Source organism: Balaenoptera physalus (genome assembly GCF_965194825.1).
Source record: "Balaenoptera physalus genome assembly, chromosome: 1".
NCBI lineage: Eukaryota > Metazoa > Chordata > Mammalia > Artiodactyla > Balaenopteridae > Balaenoptera > Balaenoptera physalus.
In genome coordinates, this window is record NC_138882.1 from 178,107,785 (window position 1) to 178,131,438 (window position 23,654).

The 23,654-nt window shown below is 48.4% G+C and overlaps 1 protein-coding gene across 1 annotated transcript in view; it reads left to right on the forward strand.

Moving 5' to 3' along the window:
- TCEA3 (transcription elongation factor A3) overlaps positions 1 to 23,386 on the forward strand; it is a 35,830-nt gene extending 12,444 nt beyond the window's left edge. Inside the window, exons 5-11 of the mRNA XM_082451611.1 lie at positions 1,001 to 1,063; positions 9,135 to 9,298; positions 9,470 to 9,525; positions 12,760 to 12,915; positions 18,165 to 18,311; positions 19,965 to 20,036; positions 22,185 to 23,386. Coding sequence (XP_082307737.1) covers positions 1,001 to 1,063; positions 9,135 to 9,298; positions 9,470 to 9,525; positions 12,760 to 12,915; positions 18,165 to 18,311; positions 19,965 to 20,036; positions 22,185 to 22,193 — 667 coding nt within the window. The 3' untranslated portion in view covers positions 22,194 to 23,386. The remainder of the gene's footprint in view (positions 1 to 1,000; positions 1,064 to 9,134; positions 9,299 to 9,469; positions 9,526 to 12,759; positions 12,916 to 18,164; positions 18,312 to 19,964; positions 20,037 to 22,184) is intronic.
- The last annotated feature ends 268 nt before the right edge of the window (positions 23,387 to 23,654 follow it).

The window sequence follows — 23,654 nt, forward strand, 5'->3', positions numbered from 1 at the left end:
CCCCTGCTCACTGCAAATGGAGAAAGCCCACGTGCAGCAACAAAGACCCAATGCAGCCATAAATAAATAAATAAATAAAAATTTAAAAATAAAAAGGAGAGCTGGGTAAGTGACCTGGGGAGTTACAATTTACAAGCAGATTAAAATGATAAAACCAAAAAAAGGGGAAAATGCATTCTACCGTATAAAGACTGTAGCTACATGTATTTTGGAAAATGGGGGGAAACTTTTCCCTTCTAATCCCATCACCCTGATATAACCATGGTTAGCATTTGGATGTATTTTCTTTTCATCTTTTCCCCTCCTAAGCATTACTTTTCTTGCCTGACTTCAGACACAGTATGCATCTAAATTTGGGCCCTGCTTTTTTCTTTTTCTTTTTGGCCGCACTGTGTGGCATGTGAAACTTCCCCAACCTGGGATTGAACCTGTGCCCCGCTGCCGCGGAAGCACAGAGTCTTAACCACTAGACCACCAGCAAAGTCCTGTATCCTGCTTTTTCACTTGCCGTTTTAAACCCAGCTCTTCTAGCTCCAAGGCCCACATGCTTCTCTCCTCCTCTTAAGGTGTCCACAGGAGAGTCTGAAGCTGATCTTCTCCAGCTCCTCATGAGAATTGACAATCCCAGGAATTCCAATCCATCGATTCCAGCTAGCCAAGGCCTGCCTGACAGCAAGGAGGAAGGGCCTGCTGAGAATTAGTTATTAATAATTAGTAACACATGACATAACACATGTAACATATCTGACACGTATTAGGTGCTTGGCAGATCTTGGTTTCCTTCCCTCGTATTACTTCATTTGATGGAGGGTAGGTGAGGGTGACCAGCCAGCACCCCCTGGAGCTCTCCCTCCCAGGCAGCTGTGGCCCAGATGGACTTCGTCATCCTCAGCGCAGCAGGCCTGGCTCCAGGATGCCTTCTCTCCGGCCTCTGAGCTCTCTAGACCAGTACTCATGCTAGCCTACGAGAGTATGTCATCTCCAGTTTCTTTTCTTTCAGGAGAGACTCTGTGGACTCCAAGTCTTCGGCCACCTCCTCTCCAAAAAGACCATCGATGGAAAGGTAAAGGGAGCCATGGACTTCTCCAGCCCAGCAGTCCCGTTCAGCGTGTGTGTCTCTCTCTGTTTTACTGGAGGAAGCCCGAGGCAGGGGAGAGGAGGAAACGTCATCTCTTACGTTGCCTCTGATTTCTAAGACCGCACAGTAAGACTGGGTGGGCCTCTGAATCAGAGGTGTGGCTCCTTCACTGGGGTGGCTGACCAATCACTATTGCCCCATCACTGTTTGGGGAACATTCTCAAGGTCAAGTTGAACCCAGTGAGAACGGGTCTTGAGAGACTGTACCTGGGCTGGGATCTCTGGGTTTGGGCAGAACTGGTTAGGGTATCTACCCTAAATCATCAAGTCACTCATTCATCAAATGTTTATTGAGGGCCTACTATGTGCCAAGAACTGTTCTAGGTGCCGAGTATATAGCAGTGAACAAAAGAAACAAAAATCCCCACAGGCATTAGGCCTATTTTCTCATGGGGGAGACAGGAAATACATATGATAAGTAAATCACACGATGGTTCAAAAGGTGATAAATGCTATGGAAAACAATAGGGCAGAGCGAGGGGGATTGGGAAGGATGGTCACTGCAGTGGTCAGGAGAGCCCTCGTTGAGGAGGTGACCTTTGAGCAAAAACGTGAAAGAAATGAAAGGAATTAGCCTGGCAGACATCAGGGTCATTCCAAACCAAGTGCTCGGAAGTGGGAGTGTGCCTGGCAGGGTCAAGGGGCAGTGAGGTGGCCAGTGGGTCTGGAGTGAATAAGTGAGGTGGGGAGTTGGAAGATGGAGTGAAACAGGAGCCCCTGGAGGGTGCTGAGCGTGGAAATTCTATGACCGAATTTATCAGGATCCCTCTAGCTGCTGTGCTAGGTTGTTAGGGCCAGGGGCAGAAGCAGACAGACCAGCTGGGAGACTGTTTCCATAATTCAGGCAAGATATGATGGTGGCTTGGATCAGAGTGGCAGCAGTGGAGGTGGGGAGAAGTGGGGGACCCCGGGTATATTCTGAAGGGAGAGCTGTCAGGATTTTATGATGGATTGGATGTGGGGTACGAGAGAAGAATACGTGTCAGGATGACTCCAGGACTTTTCACCTGAGTGTCTGCAAGGATGGCGTTGCCGTGGATTGGTATGGGGAGGACTCTGTGTACATCAGGCTTGAGGTGGGAGATCAAGGGCTCAGGTTTGGATATGTTGGATTTAGGGGTGTATAAATCATTCAGGTGAAGAAGTTGAATAGGCAATAGCTTAAACGAGGCTGGAATTCAGGAAGAAATCCTGGGCTGGAAATATAAATTTCAGTCATTAATGTGTAGATAGCATTTGAAGCCACAAACCTGGATGAGATCACCAAGGAGAGATTGTGGATCGAGAGAGGAGTATGAACTGTCGTCCAGGAGGGAGGTCAGAGGTCAGAGCAGGAGCAGCAGGGCGAGGGGAGGAAGTGGCTTAAAGGTCTATCAAGGCAAATGATTAAGGTCCAGGGGCCATACTGGATGCTGGGGTGACCGGAGGGAGTGGTAAGGGTGCTGGCTTCTAGGGGAGTGTGTGTGGGAGCTGCCCAGTTACGTTAGGCCTAACGCACCAGTAAGACTGACATTGGAAAGAAAAGAAGAGGCGCAAATATTAGGTCATTTAAGGTTTCATGAAGATAAAACAGGCCCGGATGTTGATGGTGCTGCTGTGTTGTGTAACCCAACCCTGGCAGCGCGTGCCAGCTCCAGCCATTGAGTGGAGGCTCTCTGGAGTGCTGCTTGGAGAGCGAATCTGAGGCTGCATCCTACGTCAGAAGAAAGGAGTTTTGTAGTCAGTTAGCAACGTCTGCCATGGGTGAGGCCTAGGAATTGAGGCTCCAGCATCATCCTGGTTCTAAAGCAGCCTCTTCCTGGCTTGCAGACCTTCTCGCTGTGACTGCACATGACAGAGAGAGGGAGCTTTCAGGCTGTGATCTCTCTTCTTCTTCTAAGGGCATTAATCCCATCATGGGGCCCCACCCTCATGACCTCATCTAAACCTAATTATCTCTCAGAGGCCCCACCTCCAAATACTATCACACTGGCAGTTAGGGCTTCAACATATGAATTTGGGGGAGACACAAACCTCTGGTCCATAATATAATGTAATAATGGGAGGGAGGAGAAGAGCACTACTGGAATTTAATAGGCAGGGGCCAGAGATGCTAAATGTCCCAGATGTGAAGGACAGCCCTGCATAAAGAAGGACTGTCCTATCTGAAAATGAAGCACTGACCACTAACCCATTTCTGGGTTCGATGTTATAATAAATACATTTGGCATTTCTGTAAGGATTTATACCTTCAGGCTCCTCTCCTTACTTTGCCTTGTGGCCTGGAAGTCTCTTGGCACCCTTCCCATAATGCATTCTTTCTCTGAAGGTCAGTCAAGCAGAGTATGTTTGGCCTTCCAGTAGTTGTGCCATTTCTTGCTGGTTCAGTATTGGGGGTGGGCAACCCAAAGGAAGAGAAACAAGTCTTGTGAATTCACTTTATCCACTACCCAGACTGTTTCCTGCACTCTCTACCTCTCTATTTTATCTTTCTCATTCATTCATTTATTCAGCAAGCATATTTGTTGAGCACCTTCTTGCAAACTCAACATCCTCCAGGGGTCAAGGGCATGTTTACACACTGGGTGACTAGTGGAGAGTGCCTACCCGTCTGAAGGGGATACCCACTACCCAGACCCAGCTGGTTGATGCTTTATGGGAATGCTGGCCCAGAGTGCCATGCCTTCCAATTTTTTAAGGAAAGCTGGCCAATTAGATTTTCATAAGAAACGCCCAATTTTATATGTTGGCAACATATTCAGATTTTTCTAAGACACAGTAGGGCAAACAAAACACATCTGTAGCCAACCAGTTTGTGGCCTCTAAAGCCAGGCAAAGATACAAACTCATGATCTCTGCCTTCACACAGCTAATCACTAGTGTGGAGGCAGACACCAAAAAATGCTTGTTTTTCGAAGATATAACGTGTAATGGGAACACAGTATCTCAACATGACTGGAGAAGTCAAAGGAGACTTCAGGGAAGAGAGAGTATTTGTGCTGAGAAGTGAAAGATGAATTGCCTGGTAGACAAGCCAATTGAGGGCATCCCAGGCAGAGGGAATGGCACATGCAGAGGTGTGGCAGTATGAGTGAGCATGGTGCTTGGAGAACTGTAGCTGGAGTACCAGGGGACAGACCACAAAGGCCACCACTGTGACAGAGAATAAGGTTGCACTTTGCCAGCTGCCCTTAGGACCATTTGTCTTAATCGGTTGACTTTTGTTTTCACCTGAGCAGTTTCCGCAGGCTTGGTGGTGCAGTAACCAAAATGCCCTCGAGGTGGCGCATAGGAGCAGCAAGACGGGCCTCCAGGTGCCTCTGCTCAGTCCTGGGGCAGGAGGATTTTTTAAGAACTTGGTGATGTCAGACCACAGGCTGGTGCTGGCACTGGCACATCCGGGGAGCAGAAGGAAGCTGCTGACACATCCAACACCCCCACCCCCGCCCCCGCCGATGATGCCCTCTCTGCAACTTGGCGCAGTTCCCAATCATGTGCATTGAAAGCAAAATGAGCGTGGCTGCCTGATATGCCGTCCAGACACGAATCCCAGCCAGCCAGCCAGCTCCTAGCCAAGAGGAGGGACTAAGGCTGGAAGTGCCTTGCCAGGAAGGTGGGGGGGAAAATGCAGCAGGCAGCCCAGCCTAGTCCAGGTAAGGGGACTCTGGAAAACTCTCCGCTTTTTAGGGACACAGTGAGATGTGTTGAAAAGAATTTGGAAGGCAGACAGAGCTAGATGTGTGGTCTGACTCTGCCATTTGCAAGTTGGATAACCTTGAGAGAGTCAGTTCAACTCTCTGAGCCTCAGTCTATTGAACTGTAAGATAGGGATAACTATGACCCCACCTCTCAAGGTCACTGTGAGGATCAAATGAGATAACGAAATGCTTAGCACCATCCCTAACCCAAATGAGTACTCAATAGATGCATAATGCTTAGTAATAATACTCACACTTAATGTGGCAATCTCTGTAAATAGTCTGTGTCTGGAACTCTCTTAGGTGCTTTAATCTTCTAAGCAACTCTATAATGTGGGTACTATTGTTTTCTCCATTTACATGTGGGAAAACTGAGGCACCTAGAGGTTAAGGAACTGACCCAAGGTCAAATAGCTACAAGGTGGTGGTGTCAGACACTGAACCTGGGAGTTTGGCTCTGGAGCCTGGGTTCTTAATAAATATACCACCGCAGTGTAGCTGTCCCCAAAATGACAACTGTTGTTAATGTTTCTTACTATTATGCCTCCTTCCAAGCAGTGCGCTACTGACTCCTGGTGGTTCCCCATTGGTGAGTGCTAGACATTGAGGGTGTGGTGATGGGCACACAGGTCAGTGAAGGGCAGCACCAGGAAGAATCTGGGGCTCCATCCCAGCTGTAGGAGAGAGGTTGGCCCAGGTTGTGGGAGTTGACAGATGCTGGCTCAGAGGGAGATCCCTCTCTTAAGCCTAGAGAAGTGGGGCAGCTGGTTTTCCAAAGAGGACCTGCCCCTGCCCATTTCAGCTCTGTCTAGACCCCTGGATGTGCCTTTCATCTCTTTGTGGCCAACTCCCTCAATTCCTCATCTATTCATTCATTTGACAAAGATTTATCATGTGTCTACCTAGAGCCTTATCACAGGTGCTGGAAGACAATGGTGAACCAGCTGATGGGGTCCTCATACTCTGGAACCTGTAATCTGGAGATGGAGGCAGACAGTGTTTATAAACACATAAACAAGTTAATTTTAGACTTGGATAAGTGCTGTGAATGAAAGAAATCAGGTCATGTGCTAGAGAGTTACAGGGCAGGACAGTCGGCTTGGCTGGGGTGGTCAGGGAAGGCCTCGCTGAGGATGTGACATTTGAGCTGAGACCTGCCTGGTGGGAAAGCACCAGTCATCAGTTGTAGGAAAAGCTGGAGGAGGAAGAGCTTTCCAGGAGGAGGGACCAGCCAGTGCAAAGGTGGGAGTGATAGGTGTATTTAAGAAACAGAAAGCAGCAGTGCAGTGGGGGACTTCAGTGAACTGTGAGGGGAGTGGGGCATGAGATTAGGTCAGAAGGGGAGGCAGGGGCCAGATGTAGAGGGGCGGGTAGGAGGCCATGGTGAGGAGTTTGACTTTAAGCTGAAAATGATTGGAAGCTGTTAGAGGGTCAGAAGCAGGGGAGCGATGGGATCAGGACCCCCCCAGGCTGCTGTGTGGCAAATAGATTGTAAGGAGGGCAAGAGGAGACCAGCTTTGGGGCTATTGTGGCTGTGCAGTTGAGAGCCCAGGGGCCGAGACCAGGGTTGGGTGCAGGGGGATTCATTTTGGTCGCAGGCAGCCCTTAGACTTTAGAGTTTATACCCTTCTCAGCCTTCCCGCACCCACACCTTTACTCCCGCTGAAATCTGACTACAGGAGAGAGCTGGCTGGATCTCAGCTTCCCTATCCCTCCCTGTGCTCTGCTGCCAGGCAACCCAGTTGTCAGACAGAGCTGGGTAGAATCCAGGGTAAATTAATCTAGAAGAGTAAAGTTCAAACTGCATTAACAAAATAAAAGCTAGGGAATCCCTTTGGACAAAATTTTTGGGAATTCAAAATGTAAACCTTGGGAGTTCCCTGGCGGTCCAGTGGTTAGGACTTGGTGCTTTCACTGCCCTGGGTCTGGGTTCAATCTCAGGTTGGGGAACTATGAAAAAAAACCCATAAACCTTAAAAGGGCAGAGCCTTCCCTCCTCAGACCACCCCACTCCTGTGGCAGCACTGAGACACCTTTGAGGAACCTCAAGGCTCCAGAGAACACAAAACTCTCAGTGGTCCAAGGGTATCTATGGTGACAGAGGGGATCCAAGGTTAGGGCAAATAGCACAAGTTGGGGGATGAGGAGGCGGACGGCAGAATTCACACTGATCAGTGTTCAGCAAGTTGTCGGATGGGATTCTCTTGTAACCCCAGGTTTTTAACACTGGGAAGCTTGAGCTACTCAGCCAGCCTCACTCCCAGACACAATTTCTTGGGCTTGACTTTTCAGAAGCCCAGCATCATCTTCACTAGTATTAAGTATGTTCATATTGCTGTACAACCATCACCGCCATCCATCTCCAGAACTTTTTCATCATCTGAAACTGAAACTCTATACTCATTAAATAATAACTCCCCATTCTCCCCTCCCCCAGCCCCATTCTACTCTATGAATCTGACTGCTCTAGGTACTTCATATTAGTGGACGCTTACAATATTTGTCCTTTTGTATCTGGCTTACTTCACTTATCATAATGTCTTCAAAGTGGTAGCATGTTTCAGAATTTCATTCCTTTTATAGCTGAATAATATTCCATTGTGTTATATACCACATTTTATTCATACATTCATCTACTGATGGACACTTGGGTTGCTTCCACCTTTTGCTGGCGGCTTCTTGAGAACAGGAAGACAGGAAGCTTCCGGTCTGAGCCATCAGCACAGAGGGACCACTCATGATTGTCAAATGTTAGCAAACAAAAAAAGTGTTTCTCATGACAAAAGTATCAATAGATATATTCTTTATAGAAGACTTAGAAAATATGTATAAGTGAAAGAAGAAACTGAAAATCTCCTATAATCCCATCTCAGAGAGATAATTGCTATTAACATGGTGTTATGGTCTGAATATGTGTGGTCCCTCAAAATTCATATGTTAAAGCCCCAACCCCCAATATGACTGTATTTGGAGATACGGCCTTTACGGAGGTAATTAAGGTTAAATGAGGTCATGAGGGTGGAACCCTGATCCAATAGGATTAGCATCTTTATAAGAGACACCTTGAGAGCTCACTTGTTCTCTCTCCACCACCGTGAGGGCTTAACAAGAAAGAGGCTGTCTACAAGCCAGGAAGAGAGCTCTCACCAGAAACCAAATAAACCGACACCTTGATCTTGGACTTTGCAGTCTCTAGAATTGTGAGAAATGAATTTCTGTTAGGTCATGCAGTCTATAGTATTTTGTTACGGCAGCCCGAGCTAAGACACATGGTTATCCTTCCAGTTCATATATATTTGTGGTCTTTTAAGCCAAAACCATAATGGGATCATTCTTAGACAGTGTATCATAGGAGTTAAGAGCATAGACACTGGAATCAGATAGATCTAGGTTCAAATCTTAGCGTTGTAACTTTAGGCAGATCTCAGTAGCGTAACTCTGTTTCCTCATCTGCAAATGGGGATGATTACAGTATCTGCTTCCAAGGACTGCTGTGAGGATCAAATTAGAAAATGCTCCTAAAGTGCCTGGCACAGTTCCTGGCACATGGTTAAAGACAATTCTCTTAAGTGGTGGTAAATTCATTATTCACTGGACTGTAGTGAGGGAACTTTTCTGGTTTGTCTGCTTTATCCCTTGTTCTTAGCACAGTACCTGGAAAATAGGTGCCTAATATTTATTGAATGAGTGAATAGATGGTTCTATGAGAGCAGCTAGCATGGTGCCTGGTGGATGATAGAGTTATTGGCATCGTTACACGTAACCTCTCAGTAGAGCACAGTGTTTGGCTAAGTGCCTGGGTACCAGAGTTCACCCTCTTGGGTTTCAATTCTGGTTCTACTGATTTCCAGATATGTGACCTGTCATATTATTTTAAATGCATCTCTCTCTCTAAAATGCACTTTAAAATATAACTTTAAATAATAATATGCACTTTAAACTTTAAATAATAATATGCACTTTAAAATATAACTCTAAAATGGGGCTACGTATAGTACAGACCTCATGGGGTTGTTAGGAGGATTAAATGAGATGATCCATGTCAAGTGCCTAAAATAGTACCTTCTGGACTTCCCTGGCCATCCAGTGGTTAAGACTGCACGCTTCCAATGCAGGGGACGCGGGTTCAATCCCTGGTTGGGGAAATAAGGTCCCACACGCCGCACAGCCAAAAAAAATACATATATATATATAGTACTTTCCTTATATGGTTTTTATGAGGATTAAAGGAGATCATCCATAAAAACATCTAGAATGGTGCTCAATAAATGCTTTATTCACTTAATGTCAAAATGTCTATTACTGATTGTCATCCTCAGATCAAACAGCGGCAAATCGAAAGCAGAGACTCCCAGAACACCCAGCAGCCCCTCGAGCCCCACCTTTGCCCCCTCTGTCTGCCTCCTGGCGCCCTGCTATCTCACGGGGGACTCTGTCCGGGACAAGTGTGTGGAGATGCTCTCCGCGGCCCTGAAGGCGGACGGTGAGAGGGCCTGGGCCAGGGACGGGGGAGGGAGGGCTTCCCAAGGTCAGGGAGAGGTGGTCTTTCTCAGCACCCTGAAAGTGCTACAGGATGTTAGAGTCCCCTGTCCAAGCAGGCCTCACTGCCAACGTCATCTCCAGCTGATGCCTGTGTTTCCCGAATCTCTTTTAGACGATTACAAGGACTATGGGGTCAACTGTGACAAGATGGCATCAGAAATCGAAGACCATATCCTTGAGCTGTGCCAGGGCTGTGGGTGCCTGAACTGTCCAGCGACAGGTCTCCCAAGTACAAGGGATCCAGGACAGTGAGTGGGCAGTGGAAGGACTCAGGCATAGGCCCCTGCTCTGCCCTTGAACCTGAGTTCTTAATTCTAGCTAACATCTATTAAGTTTGGCACCTGCCGGCCTTTTGATAAGCTGTTTACGAGCAGTACATCATTTCACGTTGAGAACAATCCCACAAGGTAGGTTCCCTGTGGGATTAATCCCATTTTACAGATGAGGTAACTGAGGCTCAGAGCAGCTAAGTTACATGCCCAAGCTCATACAGTTAATAGTAGTGGCAGAGTTGGGATGATTTGAACCCAGAAAATGTGACTGTAGAACCTGAGGGCTCAGACAGGCTGTGTCTTTTTTTTTTTTTTAAGATTTTTTTTTTTTTGATGTGGACCATTTTTTGAAGTCTTTGTTGAATTTGTTACAATATTGCTTCTGTTTTATGTTTTGGTTTTTGGCCATGAGGCATGTGGGAGCTTAGCTCCCCAACCAGGGATCGAACCTGCATCCCCTACATTGGAAGGCGAAGTCTTAACCACTGGACCTCCAGGGAAGTCCCCAGGCTGTGTCTTGACGTGCCTGGGTTGTGACATTGTCAATGAGTCGAGACAGAGAGAGAGGACAGCATTCCTTGCGCTCAGCCCTTCCCTCTCTTCCTCCTCTGAAGATAACAGCTCCCATGTTTGACCCCCTAATATGTACCAGGCACTGTGTCCTGGGCAATTGACACTTCCTACCTCTGTTAATACTTGCAATAATCTCTGTGAGGCAGGGGCTGTTGTTCCCATTTTACAGATGAGGAAACTGAGGCTCAGGAACTACTGGATATCAAAGCTGAACTGAAAACCTTGGTCTTTGGATTCCATGTCCTGAGTTCTTCCTTTATGCGCCATGCTTCCACTGTCTGAAAGCAGCCTTGTCTAGACAGAGGAAGTGACTACCATGTGATATGGCCGATTGCACCGGAAGATTTTTTTTTTTTTTTGGTTGCACCACACAGCATTCAGGGATCTTAGTTCCCTGACCAGGTATCGAACCCGGGCCCCCTGCAGTGGTAGCGTGGAGTCCTAACCACTGGACCACCGGGGAATTCCCAAGATTTCTGTCTTGGAGGGGGAATCCCTCCACACTGTGCCCCACTGAATGAATGCATGGAATTCCTTTTACTGGAGACAAAGCTTTGCATATCAAAAAGGTATGGAGGGTGGGAACAGAATCCCCAGGGAACAGGGGTCTGAGTGTCCCATTAAGGCCCTTTTCTGGCCTTCCAGGCTCTACCTAGGGGCTCAGCTGGGGTTGGGAAGGTACAGGGGCCGATCTCAGAAAACAAACTTCCTGCTTCCATCTCCTGCCTGAGAACCACCCTATTATCTTTCAACATATCTGGGAGTTTCCCTCCACCATCATTTAGTTATTAACCAGCACTTCTTGAGCTAATCTAACACCTCTCCAAGTACATTTTCATAATTTCCAATTAATTCAGTAACACAGAACATGAGGTATCAGAACTCTCAGGAGCTTCATCTTTGTTTTCTCCCAAACAGTTGTCCCTCCAAGCAGGTCCCTCCACCTTCAAGCCCAGTTAGAGACAAAGGTGGGTGATCCAGTCCATAGTTCCACTGCTGGCCTTCCCTCCTCTGAACGACCCTCTTCTGAAGGAAAGGAAATCAAAGCTGCACCAACCCTTTAGCTCTTTGTTCTTAGGTGGTGGGAGGTCAGGGGAAGGATAAGTTTGGGGGCTTGAAGGCTCTATGTCCTAAAAAAGATCTGACCTCTTTGCAGCGACCCTGGACTAACATGGCAGCCGTGGGGCTCACATGTGCTCGTCTGGGGGGGTAGGGGCCTATGATCCCTAGGTCTGCACTCCACCTCATCCCCCTCTGTGACCTCAGGAAATGGAGGCAGACTCAGGAAGAGGCTGATGAAAGGATTACCAGCCCTGCTGTCCCCACATATCAAGCAGATCCCCACCTCCAAGAATCTCAAACACAGATTTTTAAACAAATATTTTGGCTTTCAAATGCATTAGGGCATATTCTTTCTTTTCACATTTGTATTGTACAAACAACAATCAAGGAAAACATAAATAATACCACCTTCCCTCCCACCACTTCGAGAAAGCCAGCTGTGTCCATTTTCCCACATTCCCCACGTTCTCTTTCTCGTATATGGTTTTTCCCAGCAAAGGCTTCATCTTCCTGATTCTTCTTAGCTTAGGAGACCAAGAAAATGTGGCTTTGTTCCCTGAGGTCCTCCAGAGGATGGAGAAGGGAGGAGGGGGTGGGAGGCCTGTCTGGGATGCAGTGTCTGGACAGATAACTCACTGTGGTTGGTGGCCAGGGGCGACTTCCTGCCGGGTGAGTGGAGAGAGCATTACCGTTAGGAGGGGGTCTGGCTTCCAGCCCTGACTCTGCCGGGAATGTGCCCTGTGACCTTGAGCAAGGGCCTGCACCCTTTCTAAGCCTCAGCTTCCTCATCTATTAATGAGCGAAGTAACTCTGACCAGCAATTCCCAAAGTGGGTTCCGCGATAGGTATTCCCAGAGAAAAGGGAGGAGGGGCAGGCAGGTGGGTCTATGCTCTAATATGTTGGGAACACCAGAGTAAACAAAACTCAACGATTTCTTTATTGCAATACTGCCTAGAGCCTTAGACACGTGGCCCCTAATCTTATGTTTTCCTCTGACGGCTGGACTTACAACCTCCAGAGGCCCTTTCAAACTAGAGGTTATCGTCGTCACTATCATCTTAGCCCCTAAATGTTGAGCACTTGACATGCCCCAGACACCACGCTGGTGCCTCATGCAGCTTAGCTCACGGAATCCTCGTAACGGCCTTTTATTTATAAATAAGGAAGCCGAGGCACAAAGAGGTCATGGGACTCACCTGAGGTCACACAAGAGGCTTAGACAAACCCAGGCTGCCCATTCCTGGGGTCCCTGCCACCACAGCGCTTGAGATGACCTGCTGTCACCTTGGAGGCTATTTCCTTTCCTTGATATGTGGCTGACCCCAAATGCCCAAGTGAGACCCCCTACTTGGGGAGTCAGAGGCCACAAAGCTGCCTGACCCCTTGTAAAAGTCCAAGGAAAGGAAGAGGTGGCCTTGCAGCTCCTCGGGCTTCAGGGACAGGCTCCCCGTCCTTCTGTGCTCCTCTGCGAGTGGCTGGCCCTTGACTGTGTCACATATCTACCAGGAGCTCAAGAGCACAGATATGAAGTACCGGAACCGCGTGCGCAGCCGAATCAGCAACCTCAAGGACCCCAGGAACCCCGGCCTGAGGCGGAACGTGCTCAGCGGGGCCATCTCCTCTGGGCTCATTGCCAAGATGACGGCAGAGGTGAGGGTCGGGGCCGGGACCTCTGCGTGGTGGGACAAGGGGCCGGGCCCCTCCAGCCTTGCCCAAGTCTGAGAGGCAGTGGCGTGTAACTCAGTGATGAACCAGGGGCTTCCCTAGCCGGACCATCTAAGACTCCCCATCCCTCAGGGCCCCTGGACCATCAGGACAGTGAACACAGCTACCATGTCTTCAGCACTGTGCTAATCGCTTTGGTGTGTTGGCCGATTCTAGCTTCACACCACCCGAGACCGAAATGTTTATCATCTCCATCTTATAGGTGAGGATACTGAGGCTCAGAGGACTTAAGTGATCTGCCCGTGCACACAGCTAGAAAAGGTCGATGCCAGGAGCCAAGCTGTCTGGCCCCGGAGCACCCTCTCCTCCCTGCCTTGTGATCTGCCTCCCTCTTCTGCCTCGTTCAGTCCTATATCCCATTACTCAGCTCTGGGCCGAAGCCAGAATCGGAGTCCCTGACTCCATGGAGCACAGCCCAAGGTGCGGGGACAGACATGTATACAAATACATATAATACAGAGGTGGTGGCTGCCATGACAGAGCCACCACGGGAACTTACAGGAGGGAAGGATTGACCCAGCCTGAAGGGGTCAGTAAGGGAAGGTAAAGGGAACAAGCCTGTTTGAGGAAGTATGTGCAGTGGTTAGAAGCTCGGGGCCTGCGCCGAACTGCCCGGGTTTGACTTCTGCCTGTGCCACTTAGCTGTGTGATCTTAGACCGGCCACTTAACCTCTTTGTGTCTCAGTTTTCTCATCCATAAAGTGGAAGTAATAACAGCTATCCCATGAAGGATTGAATGAGTTAACACATGTGAAGTGTTTAGAAGGTTAAGGCAAGCAAAGCCCTCCCAGGAATTAGTATATGTTAGGCCCAGTCACTGGCCATTTCATCACAGTGCTATCAAAGAGGAAATATTATCCCCATTTTGTGGATGAGAAAACTGAGGCCACCCTCAGCTCATAAGTGATGATGAGGATTTGATCCCAGATCTGTTTATTTCAGAGTCTCTATCTTGGAAAGACCTTTGTACACCCTCAGGTATGAGTGGCTCTTTGCTGCCAGAGCTAACTCAGTGGATTCCCCGCAAGCACGTGGCAATGGCACTGCTAAAGCGCTACTAAATCCAAGCGGCCCAGAGAAGGGGAGGGGAAATGCACTGACGTCCTGGAGTCTGGGTGTGCCTTGGGGTGTCTGGGAACCCTCTGAAACTATTGTCAAGAGTGTGCCTCTGTGTGTTTATGGTGTGCGTGATGTGTATGTATGTGTGGTTTGTGTGATGTAGTGTATGTGTGTGTGGTGTGTGTGGTTAGTGTGTGGTGTATGCAGGTGTGTGGTGTGTGTGTTATGTAATGTGTACGTGTACATTTTTCTGAGAAGAGGGTTTGCTGCTTTCCTCAAATACCCAAAATTTTACAAAGAGCCCTGGCTTAAGGATAAAATGGGGAACTTGGCACAGGTGGACAGGGATATCTTTTGGCTTAATCTAAAATATATGCTCTTTTTAGGCAAATAACAACATATACCCAGAGTTACAAATTGCAACTTGGCTTAACAGAGTATTATCCTTCCCTGTGAAGTGAAGCTGTGACTTTGATGGGAACCCAGCCTGCATTTCCTTCTCTCTGTCCCTCACTCTGTGGCTCTGGGGTCCCTCTGCTTCTCTTTGTGTGTGTGTCGTGGGAATGCTATCAAGAGACTGTCTTACAGGCAGTTCCAGAAGCATTGGGAAACCAGGCCCCAGAGAACCAAGAGCAAGGTGTAGGCACAGGTGTGAGCCAAACCCAGCAAGTTCCCAGAAGCTGGAGGCCAGAACAGAGCTGGGTGACTGAATTAGGACAAAGACAGGCCCCAGAAGTCTCAGCAAAGGAACCGGCCAAGTCTGGCCCCATCCAAGGACTATTCACTAGAACAGGGCAAGAGAATTGGGTGATCAACCCAGGCCCAAGAAGAGGCTGACCAGGCCAAGGGCAGCAAGCCAGGACTGCATCACGCCCTCCACAGGGACTGCCAGTGCCAGCCGCTGAGGAGGCCCCTGCCCGCAACCCAGGCAACGGAGGACCAGGAGCCCTCCTTCCTGGGGTCAACTTTTGCTCTAGTCAGGAAGTTTTTATAAGAGATAGAGGATCGGACTTCCCTGGTGGTCCAGTGGTTAAGACTCCGTGCTCCCAATGCAGGGGGCCCAAGTTCGATCCCTGGTCAGGGAACTAGATCCCGCATGCTACAACTAAAAGATCCCACACGTCGCAGCTAAGACCCGGTGCAGCCAAATAAATAAATAAATAAAATTCTTAAAAAGAAAGAAATACAGGACCATTTTTGCTCCAGGAAGAAAAATAACAGGGACTTCCCTGGTGGGCCAGTGGTAAAGAATCCGCCTTCCAATGCAGGGGGTGCAGGTTCGATCCCTGGTCAGGGAACTAAGATTCCACATGCTGCAGAGCAGCTAAGCCCATGCGCCACAACTACTGAGCCCACACGCCACAACTAGAGAGAAGCCCGCGCACCACAGCTAGAGAGAAGCCCGCGCACCACAACGAGTGCAAGATCCCACGTGCCGCAACGAAGATCCCGTGTGCCACAACGAAGACCCGACACAGCCAAATAAATAAATATTTTAAAAAAGAAAAAAGAAAAATAACAGCTTGGGGTTGGGCTGCCTGCTATGCTGTGGCTCAGAGGCCAGGGGCTCCTGTCAGGCAGAGCCTGGGGCAGCCGATGCCTGTGTGAGTGAGTGGACATCCCTCTCTGCCTCCTGTGTCTCCCTAACTCCCTTTTTATGTCTCTTTCCTGGTCCACCTGATTCCCTCATTCTTCCTCCTTCTCTCTTTTTCTCTCAAACCCAGATGATTCAAAGAATGGGGCAGATTCTGAGATACCCATTAGAGCTGTTGAGTGGACATACTGGCAGCCCACAAGGAGAGGGGTTTTGTTCCCAGCGTCAAAGCCAGTGCCTGGTGTGTCATAAGTACTCAACAAATATTTAGCAAATTCACATTGTACATGACGTGAAGATCCAGTGTCATCTCTACACTTATTTTCCTCATTTTCGACCTTATTTTCTATATTACTGTACTGACCCCATGTGTCTTTGATGCTGCCTCCTAAATGAGGCAGGAAGAGATAGGTAAATGGATTGGTAAGTGGATAGTTTTCCTGATCTCTATTTCTTTTTTCTTTTTTCTTTTTTTAAATTGAAGCATAGTCGATTTCCTGTTCTCTATTTCTTAGCTGGCACAGTCTGACCCACAGCCACATCTCCCACACTCCTCACCTTGACCCACACTGAGTACCCTTCCCCAAACATGTTATTCTTGTCCTCTGATCTCTCGCATCTGTTATTCTCTTGTGCCATCCCCCTCAGGAAGTCCCGCTTATCTTTCAAGACTGGGGAAGGTGTCAGCTTCTTTAATGAGCCTCCCTGCCCCCAGGCAGTTAGCCACCATATGGGCGTTCCCTACACTTTGTATACCTTTGCTTTAGTACCTCCTACACTATCTTGCAATCTTGTTCAAATGCTTGGCTGTTCTACTAGATTAGCATTACCTGGGGACAGGAACCAAATCAGGTCTGAATCCTTAGGGCTTAGAGGCAGTGGTGGGCTGGAGCCAGCTCCTACCAGCTCAAGAGAGATGATTATGTGTAGCTCTTCCCAACTCTGCATTCAGTTGTATCACATAGTAGCTTGAAAATGGCCATGGTGGGAGTGTTTACACCATGGAAATCGTAAATGCTACAAATTAGCCACCCCTGCAGCCAAAGGCATTCAAGAAATTGACATCCAATACATTTTGAACGAATAAATGTATTATACTCTGGAAAGTCCCCCAACATTAAAGTTAGCTGCTTTTTGCTTATATGGCCTGGGGTTGACTTGTTTTTGTATATACCCCTGCCATTGGTTAGGACCTAGTCCTTGAATTTGACACAGTAGGACATTCGTGTGTACTAGGATAACTTGGGGGCACTAATAAAAATGCATATTCCTGGACCTGCCCTTAGAGTTTTGGATTCATAGGAATCTGCATTTTGTCAAGAAACCCAAGTGGTTATAATGTAGCAGTCAGCATACTAAATTCGTTTGACCTTTGTACCAACTCTGTTCTACACAGTTTAAGGGGTCATGCCAGATGGCAGTAATTAAAATGTTTAGCCAGTGCCAAATCCTCTTTTAAAAAAAAAAAGTTTTTTTGTTGTTGTTTTTTTTGACCATGCCTCGTGGCTTGCGGGATCTTAGTTCCCTGATCCGGGATTGAACCCAGGCCGCAGCAGTGAAAGCACTGAATCCTAACCAGTAGACCACCAGGGAACTCCCCAAATCTTCTTTTAACATTAGCTTCGGGACTTCCCCAGCGGTCCAGTGGCTGGGACTTTGCCTTCCAGTGCAAGGGGTGCGTGTTCCATCCCTGGCTGGGGAGCTGGGATCCCCCATGCCTCTCGGCCGAAAAACCAAAGCATAGAAGCGGAGGCAGTGTTGTGACAGATTGAATAAAGACTTTAGAAATGGTCCACCTCAAAAAAAATCTTAAAAAGGAAAAAAATTAGCTTCAGCCATCTTCTTCCCCCCAAACCAACACTAACTAGCGCTCTCTCCGGTTTGAGTGTCTCCCTCTCTGCTCTCTTCTGGAAGAAGTTCAAGGCAAGTCCAATGGCCAGGGGAGGGACAGACAAGGGAGGACCTGGATAATGCAGACACTAAGTGCCTACAGTGAGCTGACGAGAGACAGGAGGCTCTGTTCTGTAGGAACTTATAGAAAAAGATATTCCATGATGCAATCACAGGTGAGCAGTTAGTTGTGTGAACCCAGGAGCTTCAGGTCCTGCTTGGGCGGGGGTAACAGCAGTAAGTCATGAGTAGTCGAGACCAAGGTTCCCACCAGGCAGAATGGCCTGGCCGGGCAGGGATCCCAGCTCAGACGGGCAGTGGGTCAAGTCCAGACTGGAAGGACAAGGGGAACATCATAGATCAGGTGGTCAGTAATCAAGTCAGCTTAAGCAGGAAGGTACACAAGAGTACCTGAGGAAATGTACACAAGAGTGTTGATCCTGGGGGAAGCTAATTGCCTTGTACTCTCCTATATGTGCCCTACTGTACTTGGCCCAGTTGGAGCACCCGGGTTTGACCTTCCACCCAAAGGCAGAATGGGGACTCTTCTGATAAAGGCTTTTCCCAGCTGGGCCAGGGCCAGGGCTCCTGGGGCTCCCTGGCCCTGAAGGGCAGACTCATTTCTCGCCAGGAAATGGCCAGTGATGAGCTGAGGGAGTTGAGGAATGCCATGACCCAAGAGGCCATCCGTGAGCACCAGATGGCCAAGACAGGCGGCACCACCACCGACCTCTTCCAGTGCAGCAAATGCAAGAAGAAAAACTGCACCTATAACCAGGTATGGGGTGGGGGAGGGGCCAGGGGGGGAGGAGGCGACAGGGGCCAGGAGGAGCTTAGGGACAAGCCAGCGGGGAGAAAGGGCTAAAACTCTGGGCTGCAGAGAGAAGGGCAAGTCTTGGTGCACCAACATGATACATCTGTGGCTTTTAGAAAAGATGCACGCAGAAGCACCCAGATCTGAGTCTGTGAGGCTTGGCCAGCGTGTTCTGGCCTGCCCTGAAGCAAGAATAAGAGGGACCAGACTCACAGGGCACAGAACAACTGTAGAGTCACAGATGGTTGGAAGGGAACTTAGCAATAAAAACTCTGCTCCCTCACTTTACACACAGGGAAGTCGAGGTCCAGACGGGGACAAGTTTTGCGGCTTTGTCTAAAGTGGCAAAGACAGTGGCAGAGATGTTAATAAACCCAGATCCAGACCTTTCTGCCTGCAATACAGCCAACTTGGTAGTAAAGCCTAAGGGATTTAGCCCCGAGTCGTAAGGGTGAAGACCACTGCCCTGGCATGGGGACCCGTGGGAGGCTGTGGAGGCCTCTTCTCTGAGACTTAAAAGCTGTTTCTGGGTTGTACGTGTTATGCCCTTGGGGCACCAATATTCTTGGATTCTAATTGGTGCTTTGTCACCCTAGAACTCTATTCATTCCCCCATCTGCTCTCAAGCAAGATTTATCAGAGCACCTTGCCCTTGGGGATCTGTGGCTACAGCAGAAATAGTGAGCCTTGCCTTTCAGGAGTCCCTCGGAGAATTCTAGTTCAGGAATCTGGCGGTGTGTGTGCAAGTTCCTGCTCCCTTCCAAGCACGTTTCCCTGTGGAATGACATGCCTCCTGTGCATCGCCTCCCACCAGAAGTCAAATGCCCATTCGCAAAGTTCTCTCTCCACAGAGAGACCCCAGTGGTATCCTTCCTCAGGTGTCATTGCTCTGCAGTGACAAGGCTGTGCTAGGCTGTGTCCTCCTGGCCCACTGCTGGACTCACCCATTAGCAGGGGGACTTCCCCCCACTCCACAGACTCCAGTTGACATGTTCATAGCTGAGTGTCCACAAAGCAACAACTTGCTACATGTCATGGCCGTCCAGGGTTGGCTGCAGAAAATCAGAACAGCAACTGTTAAATCTGGAAATACCAGGGATTTGCTGTGGGAAACCTGGTTTCTGCACCTGAATGGTCTGGTTAAGGGGATGAGAAACTAGAAAACAATATTAAATATCCCCAATGATCTTCAAATCCCTTTTCCTCTCTGGGTCTCAGTTCTTCCACCTGTAAAATAAAGAACAAACTGGATGATCCCTAAGGGTGCTTCCAGCTCACTCAGTTCTGATCAGAGAGGTACATCCAATAGGATGTGTTCATTTTTCCTGTAGGAGATGAGTCTTGAAGCAAGAGAAGACAGATCAGTTCAGAAGAATCAACAACAAGAGTGAGAGTGCAAAGGTCAGGTTGAGCCAGGGAGATACTGGAAGTGAGCTGATGGAAAACATATGAATACACAATGGAATTCTTAGTGATAAGGGAATTGCCAAAGTGGAGTGGGAGTAATGGTGCCAACCTCTGGGATTTGGACCTACTTCTACAGACAGTGGGAGCCATAGCAGGTCCTAGAGCAGGAAAGTGACTTCATGAGTGGTCCCTGCTCTCTTTTTCTCTCAGGTGCAGACACGCAGTGCTGATGAGCCCATGACTACCTTTGTCTTATGCAATGAATGTGGCAATCGCTGGAAGGTCTGTATGTCTGTATCTTTCTTCCTTCCCTGTCATCCACAGATGCTGCCCACATAAGGAGTAGGATGCCCACAGCCCAAAAGGGGCCTCATACATGGGGGGCTTGCCAGCCTCCACAGAGCAGGCCTGCAGAGCTGGAGATAGTGGTGGGTTGTTTTGGGGAGGTGGGGACAGTGTACATGTGTATGTGCATGTTTTTTTTTTGGAAAGCACCCAGCTGGGGTGGGGACAGCAGCCCGCATTTTATCACAGGAAGGGCAAGTCTGTCATTTGAACACAGATGGAATCAGCCTCCTGAGATCCACAGAGGGGAGGAAAAACAATAGCACTCTGCATTTGGACCACGCCTCTCTGCAAAGTGCTTCCACAGATGGTTCCTTTGAACCTGGTCACAGCCAGGGATGAGGAGACAGCGTTGCCCCCAGATGCTCCCAGGTCATCCTCCCCTCCTAAAGCAGCTCTGGAAAAGCCTTACATTACCCAAGGCTGTAACCCAGGTGGGCCCCAGTTCCTGCAAGGGCAGCGGTTTTGTTTTCAGGCATGGGAGCCATCTGACTTGCATGTGTACTGTGTAATGTCTGGGCCACCGGGCAGGCTGCAGGTGCTCCTAAAATTGTAAGGTACTTAGCAAGGACTGAGCATGGGACTGGGAGTCGGGAGCCCTGGTTTCAGGTCTCCGCTCTGCCCTACTCGCTGCGTGATCCTGAGCGTGTCACTCACCTCCCATGGTTGATGTGACGATTATTACATATGCACACACACTTTGCAACAACTAAGAGAAATGTTCCTTTATAATATTACTCTCATTTTCAGATGAGGAAATTGAGCTACTGAAATGGTTAACAAGCATAAAGTCGCAGAGTTTCGAGCACTGAAAGACAGTACTCCAAATTCCTGATTGATTGAGTTTTCTACAACTTTATGTAGGGCCTCAACAGCCATGGGGCCTCATAAGAACTGCCATGTATTTTAGGGTAAAAGTCAGACAATTATGTATTTTTCTTTTATTCACTTATTGAGCATTTAGGGATGGGGCCAGTATAATGGCCTACTGGTTTAGAGCATGGGCTTTGGTATCAGGCTCAAATCCTAGCTTTATGACTTACAAGGTGACTTTGCTAAGTGACCTGAACTCTCTAGGTCTGGATTTCCTCATCTATAAAATAAGGGTAGGAATACTTAGCCCACAGAGCTGTTTTGAGGATTGAGAAGGTAATACACATAAAGAATTAACAGGGCCTCTGATAGCTCATGTGGTATCTTTGTCAAATTAGAAAGAAGTGTCCTTGCCTCCAGGTAGACACAGCCCTGCACCAGGGTACAGAGCTTGGCAAAGAGCAGGGGCTGAGTTTCAGCCCCAACCTGCCCCTTTGGCCAAGCTCTCTTGTGCAGTGAACAACCTGTACAGCCATACAAAAAAGCCCTGAGCACATACGTGCCTGGTACATAGAAACCACCATTCTTATTATTCTGAGTTTGTTACCTATTAGTATTATGGGAGCTTCGGCAAGTCATTTAACCTGTCTGAATTGCTTCTTTACCTGTGAAAATGGAAGAGATATGATAGTGCCTATCTCACAGGGTGACTGTGAGGATGAAATGAGTTAATATACGTTAATACTGCCTAGCCCAGAGTAAGTGCTCAACAAATTGTAGCTATTGTGTTACTATTGGGCAAAGGACATTCTACATGCTCCAAACCCAGCTCCTCCTCCCTGATTCCTGGAGAGAAACTGGAATTTGCAAGTTGGAGAGGCAGGTCCCACTAGAGGTGGCCGCTACATGGCTTCTGACAAAATTTTCAGGTAGTGTCCATTGCCATGTGGGAGACCTAAATTCTAACCAAGCTATTAGTAATAATCACGGTGTTATTTCTGACCATAAATTGAGAGCCTACTGCATGTCCGCCATCGAATCTCCATTCATTACTTGATATGCTTTTCTGCATTGATCGGCATTATGATCCCATTATGCAGATGAGTGATTTGTTCGGGGTCACACTGCTAATAATAGCAGAGCTGGGATCTGGACTCTGGTCCGTGTGGCTCCAGACCCCACCTTCCTTTTCATGTCCCTCCACCTGCCTCTAGCCTCCTTGAGTCACGGCAAAGAAAGTTCTAAAACATTGTTGCCTTTTTGGTTTTGTAGTTCTGCTGATAGACCCACCAGCCAGAATTTCAGTGAACAAGGTGAGGAAGAACAAAGAGAAAGCACTAAGCCATCGTAACTGGAGAAAAATAAAAATTAAAATGAAGAAAAGAACTTAACTCTGAATGGGGCATTAGGGATCAGAGGGAGAATGCTTTTACAAATTAATAATCAGTGTTTAATAGTGATTGACTAATAGGGGGAGGCTAATTGGGGTACAATGCTTAGTCCGTGTTGACAGACCTCTTGTAGAAACTCAGAGCCTCAGAGCTGAGGTGCCGTATCTTTGACAGTGACTGGCAGACCTTTGCTTTGAGTCCCTTCCTTCACATCTGAACCCCTCGGCCTTTTCTGAGTTGAAAACTACCAGACCGACTCAAATCTTACCCAGCCCACCATGAATCACACGTGCAGAACAGTTGGCACATGGTTTGGCTTAGGCAGATATGACTTCCACATCATGTAGAAAGATTTCTTCCCCACTCATCTCTTCCCAGACTCTCTGCTATTCCCTGTTCCTAGCTTGTTTGGGGGCCTTTGAGGACTTCAGACCTGGTCCCTCTAGGCAGGGGACACATCGTCTTGAGCTGAGGGTTTCTGAGTGAAGAGTACAGTGGTGCCCGAGTTTGGTGGCCCCTGGGAGGTCCTGAGCCTTGGAACCCATCCAGACCCAGGCAATGCGTTCCTCACAGCTCTACTGTGGCCCCAGCTACAGAGGAATTCCGCAGGGCACAAGGGCCCTTGTTGTGTTTCTCCCGTGATGAAATTGGCTTGCTTTTTAAGCTGATAGGAATTTTAGGCAAATCTGGAACCGTCTGGAAAAGGCTTGGGGGCAGGTCTGGTGGGTCTGTCCTGGGTCTCAGTCTCTGACTGTCCCTGGCCTTCCAGCAGCCCCAGGCTGAGGCTCCTGGACTGTGTTTTCTAAAATAATTAATGCGTAGGAGCTTGTGAACTCCTGGGAGCTTGGGCAAGTCACTTAACCTCTCTGAGCCATTTCCTTACCCATTAAAAATGGGAGTGGTACTAGTGCCTGCTTCATAGAGTTTCCATCTGCCTTGGTTCACACTTAGGGTAGCTGTTGGGGTAACTTCAGCCCAAGTTTCTTATGTGCCCTGGCGGAATTGGTTATCACCTTCCTCCTTCCACCCAAGTGCCTCCTCCTGTAGATGAAGCCTGTAAATAAACTGTGTACAGAAACCTGCCACCATCTCCAGCTTCTCAGCAGTCAGATTTGGGGTGGGTCCTTTGGAAGGAATGAAAATCCTCTCACAGGAGATACAATACACGCAGCTCATAAATGGCAGATCCAGGACGGAAACCCAGGTCTCCTGCTTCCTGTCATTGTGCTCTGTGCTATGAGAGATCCAGGGCCATACGCAGTGCTCGGCCCCTACCTTCCAGGAGCTCCCAGCCTGGCAGGGGAAGAAGCCACAGGCACAGACTTCCACACCAGATGGGGTGTGATAAATG